The following is a 17,754-nucleotide window of genomic DNA, read 5'->3' as shown; positions in this document are numbered from 1 at the left end:
AAATCATGCTGAGAATGATGATGGCAGCAACACTGGAGACATGAGAATGCCAGAGACGAAGTGTCCTCCAAAAACCTACAGAAGAGAATGATCTGCTAAGTGGTGGGGGGCAGCTACAAATAGATGAAAAGCCCCAAAGCTGGCCAACTGCTGTCCACGTGGCCCCAAACACTGTTTGACCTGCAATAAATGCAGTCAGCAACAATAAGCAAAATGAAAAATGCTGTCACGGCTGTCTGGGCAAAATCACAACATCCTGGAGCAAGGGTGGACCATTGGCACGCAGCACTGACAGATATCTGACTAGCAAACACAAGAAATGCACACTAAGACGTGCATAAACTGAGAAAAACACACTAAACTATTAGAGCTCCAATGTCACTGTCAGACTGTGATAGGGGATCACAACCAAGAGATGATAGACTGACAAACCCTCAAATAAGTAAGCTAACACCCCCTCTCAAATCCTAGGAGAGTCTAAATATCCAAAAACCTCATATGATGAAGCATGGAAGCCTTGGGCAAAGGCTTTGTAAAGAGATCCGCAACGTTGTCCTCCATGGGACAGTAGGCCACCGATAACTCAGAATCAACAATCCACTCTCGAACATAATGGTATTGAACCTCGATGTGCTTTGTATGAGTATGAAATAAAAGGTTCTTAGTCAAAGCTAGGGCACTTTGATTGTCCACACGTAGCTAAGTGGGTCTTGTCTAGGGAAAGCCAATCTCTGTCAACATAAGACAGAGCCACACTACCTCCATAGCAGTTGAACAAAGGGCACACTAAAGCGCCATAGTAAGTTCATTCTAACTGCTCCATGAGATAGCTCCCAATCCAAGGGAGAGCAAAACCCGTAGTGGACCATCTCGAATCCACATCACCTGCCCAATCACAATCACTCCATCTAGAAAGAGTGGCCCCCTCTCCATACATGATCCAGTAGGATCAAGCCTCCAGTAAATAGGGCAGAATGTGCAAAGCAGGTCACCAAAGAGCCTAAGTAGAAGTCTTCATGGAAAAAGACAACAATGCTACCACAAAGGAAATATCAAACCGAGTGTGAGTAAGCCAGATCAAGGAGCCAACAACGCACTTGTATCAAGTAGCATCTGAAAGGGGATCACTTGCTGCCAATAACTTAGACTCGGGGTCCTTAGGGCAAGAAATAGAATGGCACTCGACCATACCAAACTCTGAAAGTAACTCTGAGATTTACATGTGTTGGGAAATGAAGATGCCCTATGCCATCTAATAAACCTCCAAACCAATGAAAAAGTGGGGGGATCCCAAGATTCATCATGTTAAACTCCTGTCGCAAGGTCTCCCAAGTCTGATCAACCTTTTGAGAGTCACTGCATGTGATAATAAGGTCATCAACATGCAAAATGACCAACACACACCTGTCGTCCGCAACCTTGTAATAAATATTAGAGTCAATGATCCCAACGATGGAAGCCAATTTGTAAGAAGAAGCGATCAATCCTCCGGTACTAAGCTCGAGGAGCTTGCTTAGTCCATAAAGGGCCTTCCGCAACCTATAAACATGGTCCTCCTTCCCCTGCACAAGAAAACTAGGAGGCTAAGAGAGAGAAATCTCCTCCTCCAAGACCCCATTCAAAAAGGCCCATTTCACGTCCATCTAATGAGCACTTCTCCGGATGAGTGCTCTTGCCACAATGGGGACACTTAGGCTTCTTCTCAAAATCCTTTGAATCATCCTTCTTATCCTCATGTCTCTTGGCCTTGGGCTTCTCCTTCTTCCCTCCTTCCAAACCTGCTATAAAAGCCTTAGTGGAGTTGAATCCACTAGCACCTATATCTTTGAGCTGCTCATCATGCTCCAAGACTAGCGGAGCAAGGTCCTCCTGTGAGAATGCGCAATGGAAGAAGGAACACAAAGGGGGGGGGGGGGGGGGGGGGGGGGACGGAGGGGGGGGGAGGAGCAGAAAATGAAGGAAGAAATATTGCACGGACTAAAATGAATGCTGAATACAAAGCTATGGACTGATCAATCCCTGCACGCAGTCTAGAGAGTCAGTGTGGGCACCAGATCAAGCTGATGATGACGGCAGCACCGAAGACGAAGGAAGATGACAGAGTCCGAGTGTGCACCTGCCAAGGAAGCAAGGAAGATGATAATACAACTGACTGCCAAGTGGGAAATGGCTATAAATAGCCAAAAAACCCAACAATTGGCCAACCTGAAATTTGAGGCCAAACCGACCAGCATTTAATGTTGGTAAAGATGCCAGGAATACTCACGAACATCCCGAAAAGGATGGACAATGTCCGACAAGTGAGGCATGCTGAAGAATGCAGAAACTGCCCCGAGAAATGCACATAAAATCCTGACTAGAGCAAAAAATGCACTGAAATGCAATAAACTGAGTACTCTAGAATGAGCTACCTCCTCCATCAAAACAAGTGATAGACAAGTCAAAGCTCCTAAAGTCCTCGTCTAACTCAAACTGAGGCTCACAGGCAGGAGATGACAAGGCATGACAAACATGACTGCTAACACCCCCTCTCAGATCCTGGGAGTGGCAGAAGGCCAAGGGAAAAACGGATCCTAGGGTGGCAAGAGGAATGCCAATGTCGATAAAGTCCATCGATGAAGATTGCCGATGAAGAAGCTTCTCACAATCCTCGAAAACCCCCTCTAAAACACTAGGGGCCAGGAAATCCACAACCGCATCACCAAGATCGCCCCCCTCTGAAAGGGATGGGGGTTACGAGGGAACCACTGGAGGAGAGAGTGGGGGATGGGAAGAAACCTGTGGAAAAAAGGGTGCACAAGTGGGAACGGGTGTAGCAATAGACAATTGCCTTGGAGGACCTTGCATAAGAGAAGGGGAATGGAGCTTGCCAAGCCCACTCTCTTGCCAACCTATCACGATAACAACCCCTGAAGAAGGATCCTCAATACAAACGGCCTGCTCGATGAAGACAACCCAAGTACCAAGCCTAATAAGGCCATAGACTGAGAGGAGTGGAAAGCCCAAGTCCGGAACATAAAGAGCCTGGGAAAGGGAGATCGACGCACCGTCAGAAAATAAAGGCAAAGTGCCAACACCACAAATAGGCACCAAAACAATGTCACCAGCGAACCCTCTGAAGGGCATAGATCCTCCAACAAATCACCTCGTGGAGTCATATGACTAGAAGCTCCACTATCAACCAGCCAAGGCCTCTCAGAAGATGAGGCAATCTCTGAAGAAGGCTCCTCCAAGTCAACAATATGAAGGAACACTGACTCATGGGTAACCGCTAGAGTAGAGGTAGAAGGCTCGAATATTTTAGCTCCATCCTTCGCTCCCGGACCAAGGTGAGGATACTACTTCCAACATTTCTCCTCTGGATGTGTCCCCTTCCCACAGTATGGGCATATAGGCTTCTTCGAGTTGGAGTCAGAACTTGAAGAACTCTCCTGTCTTTTAGCCTGTGACTTCCCTTTCTTCTGTGTCCCCCCTCCCGAACCTGCAACAAAAGCTTTGATGGAGGTGGATCTTGAAACCAGCCTTCCTTCTTGGAATGGGTGGTGATAACCTGATTTAAGAGTTAATTACAGCAATAAATAAATGCACATAAAATGAAATACACGCTTTATCATAACATTATTGGACAGTAGACTCCCTGTTGGCCCCAAAACTAGCGCCCCTTGCAGTATTTCTTTAGCTTCATTCAATTGGAAGGAGTACAAGTTAAGATTCTTCAATCTCCTCCTGCTAACCAATTGCTCTTACTGTCATAAATGACCAGCAAGCCTTTTGGGTCATTTGCCCCTTGATTCACCCATGACTTCTTCTCCAATTTGACCCTTGGCTGGCCAAATGCTGCCCCAAATCAATTCGGGATGGGCTGGCTCCTGAAATCCCTTGATAATCTTCAATTATCAGCTGCTGATTTCAGTCCCCTGAGCCTTCAATCTTTGGCACGGATCCCAAGGCGGCTGCTAAACCCTAATTTCTGCTGTAAATTAGGGTTTACTGCAGAAATTACAGATCAGCCCACCAAAAATGGCTGAAATCTCCTCCAAATGGCTAAGAATTGCTGAGAATGACTGAGCATAGGTTGAAGGAGATGAGAGAATGCTGTAGAGAGAGAAAATTCTGAGATTTGTCACAAAGAACTTATCAAAATCAGCTGCTACCCTGCTGTACCAACCCCAAACGAATGCACCAACAACAATAGGAGCATCGGAGACTGTAATCTTCAGGAGAAAGTGCATCAACAGCAATTGCCAACTTCCCAAGGTCAAAAATATGCAATCTCCATCACCAAAATGGTCTCCAATGGCTGGGAATTGGCCCTAAAAGTTGGCAGAAACAGTCCAACATCTCTTCCCAACAACTCCAAAATGAAAAAACGAAATTTCCCTCTTCCTTCAGCCCTATTTAACCTTTCCCCCACTTGCATGGGAAAGTTTTGCCAAGTGGCAGCTTTCTTAATCCATTTTCAGCAATTTCCAGCCATTTTATTAATTTTCAGAATTAATTAATTCTGAAAATTAATTCAGCCCTTAATCCATGCCCAGAAAATTGACCTTGCCCATCCAAAAATTAATTGGCTAGGCAATTTGCAACCCAAAGTGGTCCCATGCATTAATTGACCCTTGGACAAGTATTAATCCATTAATTAATGCCTAGTCCCTAGTGTCACCACTAACACTTAATGGCCAATTAATGGTCCTAGGGACAAACTGACACTAAAATTCACCTTGAATCTAACAAGTGTAACTTGTTACAACTTTTGCCTTTGACACCCATCTTTTTCACAGTGTCCTTCGGCCTTCAACTGTGAAAAAGTAGCTTGCACCTCACATGTGCAACACATGTGCATCTTTTAATTGCACATTTGATCAATCCTTTAATCAAATGTCAATTAAACATAAGCAAAGCATCAAATTTTCACGTCCTCGTGACAGATCCACTGGCTACCTCTTTGGCACGCTTGTTACCCTCCAAAACAAGCACGGCAAGCTCCTCCCATAGAAGTTTCTCACGGGTCCTCAATGTAAGAAGACTGGTGTAGAAGACATCAAAACGGGGAGATGGCAGCTGAGTCAAAAGAATCATGGCCATATCCTCGGAAGAGATCATCCTACCAAGGGACGCAAGCTCATTTCTCATGTCCTCCAACCTCTTGAGATAATCCTTCATGGAAGAAGAATCATCAACAACGAGCATCCGTAATTTCTTCTCGAGAGTAATCTAATGGGGAAATGTCTTCTTATGGTACAAAGAAGCAAGCTTTGTCCACACTTCCGCTGCTTTCCGCAACGTACGCACATGCACTAGGACAAAATCCTATAAGCTCATAAAGAGGAAAGATCGAGCTCTCGAGTTCAACCGATCCCATAATGCCGTATGATCCATCAATGATCCAACGATGGGATCCTCCACTGAACGGGGGAACAGGATGGGTAACAAACTCCCAAAGATTGAAGGTATCAAGGATGCACTCCACCTTACACGACCAAAGCGAGTAGTTGGAACCATCAAGCCGGTCTTCTTTGGGCAAAGAAGAGAGTACGGGCACCTATATAGAGGGTGCCATGTAAGGCATATGAAGGCTAGCACAATGAGCCTTCTGTGAAACATGAAGAGAACAGGGATTAGGGGGATCTCGTACAAATGGGCTAGATGACCTCAGGTCATCGTGTGAACTAGTATGAAAGTCTCTCCGTCTCTCAGAGGAAGGAATAGAGACGATCATCCTCTGAATCAGCAAAGAACTGGTGATAAGGCATCTTCGTATATATCTACAATCACCAAACAATCTACCACCAATAGACAGTCAAGATGGAGCCGCCTATGTCAGAAAAGACCCAAAAGATGTTGTCGTCTGCAAGAGGAGAGAGAAAATGATGCCACCTGGAGAGAAAAACCGCCGCCTATCCTCTAGATGATGACGCCGCCTCCTTTGCTGATGTGGACGACCTCCTGATGGCTGTGTTTGATGCAAATGCAGGCTGCAAACACCTAGAAAATTGTCACCTACTCCTCTTGATGCTGCAAAACAGCAAAACGCTGGTATGGAAGGTTGTCTTTCAGCCTGGACAGCACTGCCAAGGGCTGGAAAGGAGGGAAGAAGGGCTGCACTTGATGGTGTTCTCCTCTGCAATGGAAGCTCTCCTCTGTGCTCTTAGTTAGGCGATAATACCATGCTCTAATACCATGTGAGAGTGCGCAATGGAAGAAGGAACACGAATATACACACACACATAGGAAGCAGAAAATGAAGGAAGAAATACTGCACTAATTGAAATAAATGCTGAATACAAAGCTGTGGACTGATCAGTCCCTACACGCAGCCTGGAACATCAGTGAGGGCACCAAATCAGGCTGATGATGACGGCAGCACCGAAGACAGAGAAAGATGATGGAGTCGGAGTGTGCATCTGCCAAGGAAGGAGGCAAGATGATAATACAACTGACTGCCAAGTGGGAAATGGCTATAAATAGCCAAAAAACCCCAAAAACTGGCCAACCTGAAATTTGAGGCCAAAAATATGTCCGACCAGCATTTAATGTTGGTAAAAATGCCAGGAATGCTCAGAAAAATCCGGAAAAGGGTGACAATGTCCAATAGGTAAGGCACGATGAAGAATGCAGAAACTGCCCTAGGAAATGCACATAAAATCCCAACTAGAGGAGAAAATGCAATGAAATGCAATAAATTGAGTACTCTAGAATGAGCTACCTCCTCCGTCAAAACAAGTGATAGACAAGTCAGAGCTCCTAAAGTCCTCATTTGACTCAGATTGAGGCTCAAAGGTATGAAGAATAAATGGGAGGTGTTGAATACATAAGCACAAACAATCTCGAGTCTCACCCACTGAAGTCTCTCCAGTGGCACTACGACTCTCTCAAAAGGCCCTAGAAAGCCTTTTTGGAGCTAGAAACGGAAACCAAAAATGGAAATGAAGAAGGAAAATTGTACTAAATGATGTGGTTTCTCAACATCTCTGTATGCAGGACACAACTATTAATACCACAATCAAGGCAGTGGAGCATTGCTTTTATTGGCTAGCTTTGAGGCATGATATAGAGCAATTTGTCAAGACATGCATCGTATGTCAAAAGGTAAAGCATGATAGGCAAAAGATGCTAGGCCTGTTGCAGCCCTTGCCTATTCAAGATAGACCTTGGTAGAGCATTGCAATGAATTTTATTTTTGAGCTTGCTAGGACACCTAAAGGAAATTATGGAAGGTGGACTATCATTTGCAAGTTTAGCAAACAAGCCCATTTCATTCTAGTGAGGAAGAAAATAAAGAGTAATTATATGGCACAATTGTTTTTACAACCAAATGACCATTCTATTTTGGAAGGGGTTGTTCGAGAATATGGGTACCACGCTTAAATTCTCATCCTCCTTCCATCTACAATAGACAAATGGGTCAATCTAAGAAAGCAAATTCCAGTTTTGGATCTTTCGAGGTACCATGTTTCAGACCATAAGACATAGTGGGAGTATTATTTGCCATTGGTTGAGTTTGCTTACAACACAGTGCATAGTTCCACTGGCAAAGATCCATTTGAGGTGGTTGAGGGTGGCAAGAAGGTACCACCTACTTTGTAGACTAAGGAAAAGATCTTTGAGGCTGATCATTATGTGGAAAACTTGGATGCAACCTATGCAAAGATACAATACACACTTCCAAGATCACAGGAAAAGCAAAAGATGACAGTTGATTGCCATAGACAGGCTTTACAATTTGCAGAGGACAATTATGTATTGGTTCGTTTTGAAAGGGCAAGGCTGAAAGGAATGAAAGGAAGAGAGAGGTTGTATCCAAAGTTGAGCATAAGATACTATGGTCCTTTCGAGTGTTCGAAAAGATCAATGATGTGGCATATCGGCTGATTTTACCTCCACATTGGCAAATACACAATGCCTTACATGTCGGTTTGTTGAGGCCCTTTTATGGTGATGTGCCAAAGGGTGTATCTGCTGAGGTTGAGAAGCTAGATGAGATCTTGATACATAAGGAAAGTTTCCAAGATATACTTCGTGAAGTTTTAGAACTATTCACAAATGGATGCAAAATGGATGGAAGAGGATGACTTGGAAGACCATCCTTGGTTGTTACAGCTTTACCTAGATGCCTTTCAATTAGAGTGGACTTCACTTCATGTCAAGTAGAGCAGGGGTCTGAAGCATTACCTGATGTCGGAGGAGGTAGCACTTTCACTCCACCAATTTTGAACAGCTCTTGTATATAGTAAATATCGGATGTATTCAGTGTGCATCCAAGGTGTTGTACTAATAGTATGTCTGCAATGATATGACTATTTTGGTGTGCTGGCCACTATGAGATATATACAGATGAGTATGGTTGTTACCCTGGCTCTGAGACTATATTTTTGCATCAATTTGGGATCAATTCATGATCAGTTGGGTATGAACTTTTGCCTTAGTTTTGAGATTAGCTCAAGTTTTGATCAGTTTGAGAACCGTTTATGGCCACTTTTGGAATCAGTTTCGCATCATTTTTTGCAATCAATCTGTAATCACTTTGGGATCACATTTGCAGCAATTTGTAATCAGTTCTCAAATCTGCAAGTGATCAGTGCATGCTCAATTTTCAATGATTTACAGCCGGTTCCATGGATAACAGCATGTTAGTGAATGCCATTCACAGTTTTAGCCATGGTTTATGCTGAGAATATGTTTTACTATTGCAATATGATGTTCCTTTCACACAGTGCAATGCAATCAAGGACAATTGCAAAGATTTCAAAGGGAGGTCTATCACGGGGACGTGAAATTTTGAGATGCTTTAATCTTGCAGATAACATTTGAATAGTTACTAATCAAATGTGCAAGGTTGTTTAGCACATATGATACACATGGAAGTTATTTCATGGTAACTAGCCAAGGACCCTAAGGATGCAATGGACATCAAAGGTAAAAGTTGTGATAAGTTATGCCAACTGGGTTTTGGTGATCAATTGGTGTCAAGTTTAGGCCTAGGACAATTGTTCGGCCAACAAATGTCAGTGGTGACACTAGGAACTAGCATTAATTAATTAATGCTAGTCTAAGGATCAACAAAGATTGCAAACCACTCCAAGTTGCAAATGGCCTAGTCAATTAATTATGGATGGGCACATTCAATTTTGGGCAAGGTCAAAATGGCTAAAATTAATTGTCACTAGACAAAAATGCCCATGCAAAGTAAGAAAACGTTTTTGGAGACTAGATCTCAACCATTCAGTCGATTTTCAACTAGTGGAAGAGGGAGAGAAGGTTGCTTATCATCTTCTAGACAGAGAAATATCAATTGGCTGCAGGTGACAACCATCTGGGACTTTCCAAGGGCAGGCGATAGCAAGGAGACACCTTCCACTGGCTAGTAACAACATTACTGATCAAGCAACAACAGCAATTTGGGGGTATCTAGCAACAGGTGACTACATTAAATGCAAGCAAATCTTAGGGTTTTTTCAGGAAGAAAATCAAACTTCTCTCCAGTCTTAGATCTCAGCTTATCTCAACCATTTGGAGCAAATCATGGTATTGACAAAGACTTCAAATGTCAAGCCATCCATTGTAACTTTGGGGTAGCATTTGGCCAGTTGGGGTCCAACTAAAGCAAGTCATGTATGAAACTCAAGGGGCAAATTGCCCAATTGTTTGCTGATTGTTGAACCAATGAGGAGCTTTTGGATCAACCAAGGAGATTGGAATCTCAATTTGTAATAAATCCATTGGCAATTGAAGATAAAGAAATACCAAAAGAGGTGCTAGTTTTGGGGCCAATAGAGTGTCCGTTGTCCAAGAATTTTGAAGGTAAAGTGTACATTTCAATTTATGTTTATTTGTTGAATGTTGTAATTTAGTATTTGATCAAGCAATTACCACCCTATCCGAGAAGGAAGGCTCGTTTCAGTTGTCCACATCCTTCATCAATCCTCTACCTTAGCCATGGATGGTATGACCTCTTTTGAGGATTATTTTGAACAAAAGTTAGATGTCTGTAATTTCACAATATTTGGATGTGATGTATATGTTTACATCTCGAAGAAGAAGAAGAGGGACAAGTTTGAGTTGGCTTTCAAGAAACAGGTGTTCGTGGGATATAGATCGCAATCCCAAGGATACAGGCTTTATTATCCCACATTTTGAGAGATATACAAGAGTCGCGATGTTCAATTTGTGGAGTTTCTAGCTACATAGGAGGGTATTGAGCATTCCGTTCTTGGGGATCCATGTAAAAGTTGGGTACATCCTCCAATGCCTTCGAAGCCTTTCCCTATTGAGGCTCCACCCTCAATGGAGGAGGAGAATGCTTCACCACTAGATTCACCCATTGAATCAGTCCTTGTCATCAGGACATGTATTTTTGAAACCTCACTTAATATGTGGATTAATTTTTAATCACATAGTTAAGTAAATATTGCACATGTGAGGTGTAACTGGGTTTAGAGTAAATTTACAATCCCAGGACTCCAAGAAATCACGTGATGTCAAAGACAAAAGTTGCTATAAGTAATGCCGCATAGGTACTTGGTGGCATCTCATGCCAGTTGTTGGCCTCGGTCATTCATTTGGCCATAAGTGTCAGTTGCGGTGACGCTAAGAAAGTGGCATTTAATGCTACTAACGCCAATTTGATGGTCAAAGATGATACAGAGACACTCAGGAATGGAAGTTGCCTAGCCAATTTAATTATTGGCCAGTCAGATTATTTTTCAAGGCACTGAAATAATTATCAACTTAATTTTCAGTATTTAAATATTGAATTAATATTTAATTATGTATAATGTTGGAAAAACCATTTGGAAAGACTGCCACTTGTCGAAAATGCCCATGCAAGATTGAAAAACGTCTTTAGAGGTTCGAGAGAGGCATTTTTAGTGTCTTCAACCTGCAAGAGAGAGAGAGGAATTGTTGTTGGTCTTATTTGCAGCCATTGGAGGACCTTCTGAGGCAACCAAGGACAGGCGAAGACCAATCAACAAAAGGTGACAGCATCTACAGGCTATTGAGACAAGGCAGCAGTAGTAAATGACTGATTTTCCTCAATTCTTTGTATCTACAAGCTCTTGAGACAAGGCAGCAACAATAAATGACAAATTTTCTTCAGTTTTTCGCAAAGAAAGCCTGAATTTTCTCTCAAACTCAACATTCTCTCTCATCTCCCAGCCTTGCTCCAAAGATTACAGTATTAAGATCACTAGAGACTCAGATTTCTTTACTATAAACCCTAATTTGAAGTAGAAATTAGGGTTAGCAACAGCCTCGAAAAGCGTGCCAAAAATTGGAAGCTCCAAGACTTGGATTCAATAGGGCTAAAGCTGTTTTTAGCCTATTCAAGTGGAGGGACCATCAAATCATTGAATTTAGGGCATTTTTCATCTCCATCAAAGCAGGTAAAGGCCAATAGATTGCCCGAATTAAGGGGCAAATCAAATTGAAGACTTGCTCGGCATTTTGGACAGCAAGGAGAGTTGGAATACCGAAAGGGATTGGGAGAATCCCATTGTATATTAACTTCCTCTTCAATTAAGTTAAATAAATATCATAAGGGGCGCTAGTTTTGGGGCCAACACGGTGTCCAATATCCAAGATTATATGGTAGAGTATGCACTTCAGTTTTGTGACTTTGGTAATTGCTGTAAATAGTGCTTAATCAAGCTATTTACCACCCTATCCGAGAAGGGAGGCTGGTTACAACCCCAGTGGATGTTTCAGATACTTCAACACATGGAGAGCAACAGGGGGAGTATCAACCTCCTCGTTGGGCTTGAAACACACTCCGCGATTTAGGGATTAAGGAAGTCCCTAAGAAGTGGCAACTGCAGGATGGTCCACAATGTTCTTGGAGAAACCAAGCACATACCACTGAGCTTGTTTGTACTAACTATTATTTGATAACACGTGCCATATAGGATAGGAAGCCCACCTTCATGAAGGAGGCTTTGTAGTCACAACATTGAAAGAAGGCTATGGAGCAAGAGCTGGATGCTATTGATCAAGATGGAACTTGGGATCTTGTGTCTAGACCCGTTCATAGCAAGGTAATTAGTATAAAATGAGTCTTTAAGACCAAATATCACAGTGATGGTACTCTATATAAGCACAAGGCGCAGCTCATTGCAAAGCGTTTTGCACAGTGGCCAGGGGTGGATTTTCATGACACCTTTGCACCTACAACACAAATGGCTAGGATTAGGGGCATTCTTGCCTTAGCCAACCATAGGACATGGCCGATTTATCAACTTGATGTGAAGTTTGCCTTCCTGAATGGTGATTTGAAGGAAGAGATCTATGTTGAGTTGCCAACAACCTCCTGGCTTTTCCTCATCATATGGACATGTATACAAGCTAAAGAAGGCCCTTTACAATCTCAAACAGGCTCCACTTGCTTGAAACGAGACGATAGACTCATTCCTCCAAGGAAAGTTAGGGTATCAACATTTCTCTTCTGATTCCCGATCGTATGTCCCCACCTCAGCTAAAGGGCACATGTTGTTCAAGCTTTATATGGATGATCTTATTTTGACAAGTGACTATACCCAGAAGGTCAAGGAGATAAAGAAAGCACGAAAGCACCAGACAAGGGATTCAAGATAAAGGATATGGGCCTTCTCCGTTTCTTTTTAGGCCATGAGATTTACCAGACTCTAAGGGGGATTTTCATCTCCCAACAGTAGTGTGTGCGGGAGCTTTGGGCCACATTTGAGATGGAGGGATGTCAAGCTATTTCTACTCCTATGGATCCAAACTAGAAGGCTATGGCCCATACTGATCCACCGACAGCGAATGCTTCCCGCTATAGGTAGCTGATTGGGTCCTTGATTTGGCTTCTTAAAACTCGAGTTGATTTGTGTTTTCCTGTGGGTTTATTGGTCTAGTTCATGAGTGAACCCAAGATGATACATCGGCAAGCTGCTATGAGGATTTTGCAATTCTTGAGAGGGAACCCTGATCTTGGTATTCATTGCCCAATGGGTACAAGAGATTCACCTTTGGTTCTTACAAGCTAGACGGATTCAGATTGGGCTGGAGATGTTGACCACCATTGGTCAATGACAAGATATTGCTTTACTTTGGGTACAGGTGTTATCTTATGGAGTAGCAAGAGACAAGTCCTACGACCCTTCATTGTGACAATGAGAGTTGCATTGCTTTGGCATGGAACCCAATGTTTCATGCTGGGCCAAAGCACATGAAGATATAGTACCGTTTCATTTAAGAGAAGATCTTGGATGAAACTATTGATGTGGTTTACTACAAGACAAAGGATAGTCTCACAAATTTGTTTACAAAGGCGCTTCCTCAAGTTGTTCTTCGACAACACTCCACATCCCTGAGCCTTATGCCACGTCCAGGATCTAAGAGGGGGTGTTAGAGATTAGTCATCCCCTAGACTAGCATTTCTCAAGACAAAGTTGGTGCAATCAATACTCTCGGAGGGACTTACGTATTTCCTATCAGTTATTTGGGCATTCTTTTCAGCAATCGCAAGTGTGTAGGCAGGTTCAGTGGGCAATTTAGTGCCACATGGGAAGGCTGGTCAGATTGCATTTACTGCAGAATTTCCAGTAGCTGTTTTAGTGGTGTTTCAGCCAGATTTGGCAGGTCGGCCAGATTTGGCTGGCCGACCTGCATTATTTTATGCATTCTTTTTGTGCTATTTATAGCACCACTTCAGCCTGCCTTCCTCGCTTGTGTTTTCAGGTCTTAATGAGAGAGATTTGGCTCAAAGAGAGACACCAACAGCCCTTATACATCCACCCTCTTCATTTCAGCATTCATTGACTGCAGATTTCTGTGTTCTTCTATCTCTTTTCTCTCTCCCTTTCTCTCTTGTTCATTGTCATTCAATCTTGTCCATATGCTTCCACATTCATTGCACTTTAACAATAGAAGACTGAAAACAGGCCATTTTTGTACAAAGGCTGCAGCAAAGAGGATAAGGCTGATCAACAATGGACAATGTGAGGATAGAAGGGCAGCAGCAGAAAACAGTACCAAGATCCGGAGGACCCGAACACAAACATGTAATACCATATCAAAAGTGGGTGCAGCGATGGAAGCATGAGAATCTGCTGTAATAGACTACAAAACACAAGAAAGAAGAGAGAGAATGGAAAAGAAAAATGAACACTGCAAAAGAACTATGAAGAAGAATGCTTCGGAAATAAAATTCATAAACAAGATGAGAGATAGATCAAATACAACAATGAGTCACCAGCTGAGTATGCACTAACACTGGCTCCCTCTCTCCAACAAGACCTACAAATGTCAAAGCCATCTTCTTAAGAAAAAGCTTACCTAACTAGTAACAACTTTGTTGCCTTCTCCTTTCCTTTGACAATGGCGGCTGGATGCATGCTCTCTTTATCCTTGGCACCACTCCTTGGCCTTCCTTTTCCACTTGTCTTACTAATCTTTGGTCTGCACCTCCTTCCTAGGGTCTTTGGACTAGTCACTAACCTTACTCAATCTAGGACTATCTTTCATTGGTTCTTGCATGTTGCACACCACAAACTCCTTATGCTCCTTTTTGGCCACTTCTTATTTTTGTGTAGGTTCCACAGCCATAGGCACATCACTCAATTGGCCTTTATTCAAACAAGCCCACACAAAATGATGACTGCTCTTCTTACACACAAAATGACCGCTCTCCTACACAAGTAGCAAGCATCCGGGAAGGTAAAGAACCAAACCTTCACACACAACTTGAATCCCTATGAGTTCGACAGTCCCAAGACTTCGTGCAGTTCATTACACTAATCCCACAGAATGCATGTACATCATTCAGCCTTGAGACTCCCCAATGGTGTTGTGACAGAAGGCACATATAAAACTCTCGTTAGTCCAGATTCTAAACTTCCCCATCCAACCATAGTAGAAGATCAACAAAAAATATCCATACTGAGCATGCATGTTGCATGCAGAATTCCTTCGAAAGAAGAGGATGAAGACCAAGGGAGCGCATGCACCAAGTTACCCTTGTATCCCACCATTGAGCTGAGAATCTAATCCCTCTCTTCTTTAGAGCCATCCAAAACCACATAGCACCCCTTACCAATGAAGTGATATTGGACCAACATTGTTCATATCTGACAGGTTGCCTCAAACCACCAATGGAACTCCTCTTCTCCAAGAGGACATCCCATGAAATAGAGAAACAGCCTTGCACTAATAAAATCAGCACAATGTTGAGCCCAATCAGGTTCAAGAATTTCAGTGTCTTCTTCTAATAAAGGAGGATTTTCATAGACAGGGTGGACAGGTAATTGGCCAGGCCATCATGCTATTGTCTCTTCTCCGCCTTCCCATCCCAATCCAACCATGGTCACTTCACAATTGCTTACATGCATGCAAGGGAAGGGAAAGGGACCAAGGGGCAGCACCTGCCATCTTGGGAATAAATGCAATTAATGGCCATGAAGACCTTTTTTAACCACTAATAGACCGTACCACACAAGAGGCCCACTCTTTCTTGAGCTCCACCACACAACTTTTTCTAGAAACAGTCTTAATAAAAGGGAATCAAGACCGCACGACAATACAACATGATGTATCAAGAACTTGTAGAAGTTATTCACATCGGATAGGGGACCCCTGCCACCTTAGTGGGTGTACTTTTGTCTTGATCTTTCTTTCAGTTATTGTGTTAGTTGCCTGCAGCACTGAGATCAGATAAGAAGTGTCTGAGTGATGAATGATGCCACGTCGGATATCCCCAGTTTGCACTGGACTTGGAATGAAGTTGCCATATGATTAGCTTAATCGTGACTTCGGTATTGGTCTTAATAGAATTACGAATTTCCAAAAAAATTGTTCGGATAGAAAACGTTGTTTGCGTACAAGAAATGACAAGAATGAGAAGAATTTGAAGAACGTGCATCAAGCCAGTTTCTGCCCAAACCCGTACTAGCCCGCCATTATACTAGCCTGTTTACCTTAGGTCATCAGAATACAGTTCACAAACATTAGACCCGACCGATGCGAGAAACAGAAAGTGGAGAAGAGAGCCCTACCTTCTCGCATTTTGTTTTGAAGGTCGCGAAGAGTTGGTTCGATAAGCTCCCATCCAGCAGGGTACTTCTTGATACGATTGGTACGCACCTTCGGCATCCTTCCTCGCTGGGTCTTCTCTATCGCCTCCTGTCCGATTATTCTTTCTTCTTCTAGAGCTCCAATCAGCAATCAGCACCCTCTCCTGACTTTCAACGGCGAACTGAGGATTGAAGAGTAGGTGGAAGAGAGGAGGGACAGCGAGCGAGCGGGAGGAGAGAGAGTGAGAGAGAGAGAGCCCAGAGGGGAAACCAAACTGTCCCGTCTTTGATTTTTATAACACCAAACTCAAACATTTTCGTGTAGTCTTCAAAAGCTAAAAGGCACAAACGCTAAAAAAAAGGACCTGAAATTTTATTCTCTTTAAAAAATCTTTAAAAATGTCTTGCGGCGCACTCCCCTCCCCTAAGGACTATCTCCTCCAAGGTCTTTATGACCCCAAGGAGATGGGATCAATGGTGGACAATGTGCCTCATTTATGCTCCTCAATTTCGACTGTTGATTCCTCAAGAAGAAAACCCATAATTTGATTGAAAAGCCAGCACGAAGATTTAAACTTCGGTACCCTGAAAATGGGCGTTCGTGGACTCCACTCCGCTGCCAACCTGGACGTGCCTTAAGTTCACATGATTGGCTAGTCTGCACTCCATTATTCTCGCCATGACATGAAGAACTGCCTGTGGGAACTGGAGTTGAGGTCCATCCCCTTTTCGCTCCATCATCTCCTCTCGCACAACCCCACCCGGCCGCTTCATAAAAGGCAAGCCTCATCTTCGTCCTGACTCAGGACCACTCACACACATCCACAATTTTGCTGCTTCACAGAAGGTGAGCCTCATCTCCGCCCCCCCCCTCACGACCGCTCACACACATCCATTGGCCGCTTCACATCCATCCCCCCCCCCTTAGGACTGCTCGTAGGATTGCTCTACGGCTCTATCGCTCCAGGCTCCGACCTCGGCCCTCCTATGTCCACTGTCCAAGCTCGAGGCTTGTCGCTCATATGCTCTCCAACGGGGAGTCTCCATCTCGCTCCTGCAAACTGCCTAATGCTTGAACGACTATCGAGCACCATTCTTGATGAGCTACCCAGGTGACAAGCCCATCCATGACACAAACTAAAGGGTGAAGGCAGAGACTATAGGCGAGTCGCAACACTGCAGTCTGCGAATCAGGGGGGGCATCTTCTTTGTTGTCCTTCATGAAGGGTCCAATATTGATCTTGTAAGCGATTGAACAAAAAATTGGATTGAGGGCCAGGTAATAGAGGTTGTTTCTCATGTGTTTTACTTATCTTCATTGAGCCTTTTTATCATACTTTTCATTTACATATTTTCCTTGTCATTGGACTAGCATGGAATTTCGTTCTAGAGTAGTGTACATATATGATGTATGTATTTAGAAAATTAAGACGGAAAGTGGAAATCAGGTGTACAAGAACATTTCCATATAATAGACTCATAAAAAACTTGTAGAAGAGTTCAGACTTATATAGAGAAAGATAACACATCCAAATGATGTGATATGTAAAGTGCATCTAAATTGCCACTTATATAGAAGAATACCCTTTATGAAAACAAGTGACTATTTTGAGGAACCCGTCAAATTTAGGCCTTGGTTGAAATCTCCATGTATACTTGTGTGAGGGCTGCATGTCGAGTTTACTTTTGGTCTCTATTCGATGATTGAGTTTATGCTGGGATTACTATA

General features: G+C 43.2%; 1 protein-coding gene across 1 annotated transcript in view; it reads right to left on the bottom strand.

The window, feature by feature from the left end:
* The window catches only part of LOC148038123 (protein BUD31 homolog 1), a 40,621-nt gene extending 24,301 nt beyond the window's left edge, over positions 1 to 16,320 (bottom strand). The window contains exon 1 of the mRNA XM_087669184.1: positions 16,008 to 16,320. Within this exon, the coding sequence (XP_087525310.1) occupies positions 16,008 to 16,104 (97 nt within the window). The 5' untranslated portion in view covers positions 16,105 to 16,320. The remainder of the gene's footprint in view (positions 1 to 16,007) is intronic.
* Positions 16,321 to 17,754: the final 1,434 nt, after the last annotated feature.

Source organism: Lygodium microphyllum, chromosome 3, assembly GCF_053477565.2.
Source record: "Lygodium microphyllum isolate KBCC chromosome 3, Lygodium_microphyllum_v1.1.10, whole genome shotgun sequence".
Classification (NCBI taxonomy): domain Eukaryota; kingdom Viridiplantae; phylum Streptophyta; class Polypodiopsida; order Schizaeales; family Lygodiaceae; genus Lygodium; species Lygodium microphyllum.
This window is presented reverse-complemented; position numbering and strand designations above follow the sequence as displayed.